Raw genomic sequence first — 1,769 nt, forward strand, 5'->3', positions numbered from 1 at the left:
TAAAAGTTCGAAAAAATCTGATTAAAAAGTTAAAAATTTTGATGAATAGCAATAATGATGATTGGTCGAATTTTTATAAATTTCTACAAAGTTTTGAAATTTCGATTTACATATTTTTTATATAGGCTATATTTTCATAAAAACATAATAAACATTTTTTTAACAAAGGAAAGTAGCCTAAACTTGCAAAAATTTCGTTTCCCTATATACATTCTCGCCACCGTATGTATATTTTACGAATTTGTTTATAAGTTCAATTGAGATAAGTTGCGTGCAATTATAAATACTTGTACATATGTATGTATTCTTCAAAAGGCCCTTAAGTGATATTATTAGAAAAATACTTTCTTATTATTATTCCATAAATTTACTATATTAAACATACTCACTTAATAAGGTATAAAATGAAGCATTCATTTGTATGTTAAACGATATAAGATTTAGAACCTTTTTAAAAAGATCATTCAAGCACTTTAAAAATTTCAAAAATTTGCGTGCTTCTGTAAAAACCGAAAATATTACTTAAGACCTTTTATAACGATGTCGACGTCGTTCATATATACATTAGGGTACATCACTAATGTTAATAATAATATTTTGGCGCTTACACATTTGCTAAAGATTTGGCCAAGCTTCTCCTCACTGCATACAAATAAATTGGAAAATTCATCGGAATTATACAAATTATTATATTTAAGACTCCCGGCAAGATATTTGGGAATTGTTTTTATAAATAAAATTTGTTTTTAAAAATATTTGTCCGAAAAAATCACCTCAGGTAATAGAAGAGTTTAAGATTAAAAATCAAAATAATGAAATTGTTTAAGGAATTTTCAAATCTCTGCAGCTTACGTAAATCTTACTATTTTTCCGAAATATTTTGGCGGAAGTCTTAATATATAATATTTTTTTTTTTTTAATTCCGATGGAAAACCGCAAATTCGTTTTGTTCAGGCACTCTAATGTATACATATATGTATACTCTTTTCTCCGTATTGCTTGCATATATAAAAGATTCTAAATTTTCCTCGACTCATATCAGTTCTAAAAACTCCGAACGCCAATCAAGTGAAATCAAATAGCGATGTCACACTTTTTTAAGACAGCGATTTTTATTGCGCTTTTGTCAGGCTGCAGCTTTGTATATTCATGTACACTCAATATTGAAGGGCCCTCACCTTTATTTACAAAGGATTTTGGATCTAAAACCATAGCTTTCAGAGCACTCGGAAAAGAATTGTTTTTTGAAAACGGTGAAACTATTCAGGTATACTGTAACAATGGGCTAAGGATACAGAGGTAGGAGTTTCTTTGGTGTAAGTTTTGTGTTTTATTGTTAATTAATTTCTTAAAAATGTTAGAAACTACTACGCAGATATTTTTCCAACTGATCGAAGAGCAGAGTTCACCTGTGAAAGCATGTCTCTTATGTACGAGGGAAATGCTACACCATTTGTAAAAGTTTCCTGCTCACCTGAAGCTGCTTTAAGCTTTTATGAAAGCAACAGGAAACTACCAAAATGTGAATCTTTTATGAGCTATGCACTCGGAGTCAAGCTCCCAGCCATTGGTGATGTCATAAAGGCTGCTATCTGTTATGACCTGGAAAGGCTAACATTGAAATACGTCACCTATATTGCGGACCATAAGAAAATTTCAATATTCAATAAGGTAAGTGAAAGTCGAATTTTTTTAAAATAAACAGTGTACTATTAATTTTATTTCAAAGTTGAATGCTAACAGTGAATTGCTTGTGGATTTGGGTCAAA

At 29.9% G+C, this 1,769-nt stretch overlaps 1 protein-coding gene across 1 annotated transcript; it reads left to right on the plus strand.

Moving 5' to 3' along the window:
• Window positions 1-1,046: 1,046 nt before the first annotated feature.
• Window positions 1,047-1,763, plus strand: LOC118755376 (the record flags this gene model as incomplete). The annotated part of the gene is made up of 3 exons (XM_036490214.1): window positions 1,047-1,299; window positions 1,362-1,671; window positions 1,730-1,763. Coding segments are annotated over exons 1-3 (559 nt in total), but the record flags the coding sequence as incomplete, so codon positions are not given.
• Between the last annotated feature and the right edge of the window lie 6 nt (window positions 1,764-1,769).

Source organism: Rhagoletis pomonella, unplaced genomic scaffold (assembly GCF_013731165.1).
Source record: "Rhagoletis pomonella isolate Grant_MI unplaced genomic scaffold, Rhpom_1.0 Rhpom_scaffold_06110, whole genome shotgun sequence".
Lineage (NCBI taxonomy): Eukaryota > Metazoa > Arthropoda > Insecta > Diptera > Tephritidae > Rhagoletis > Rhagoletis pomonella.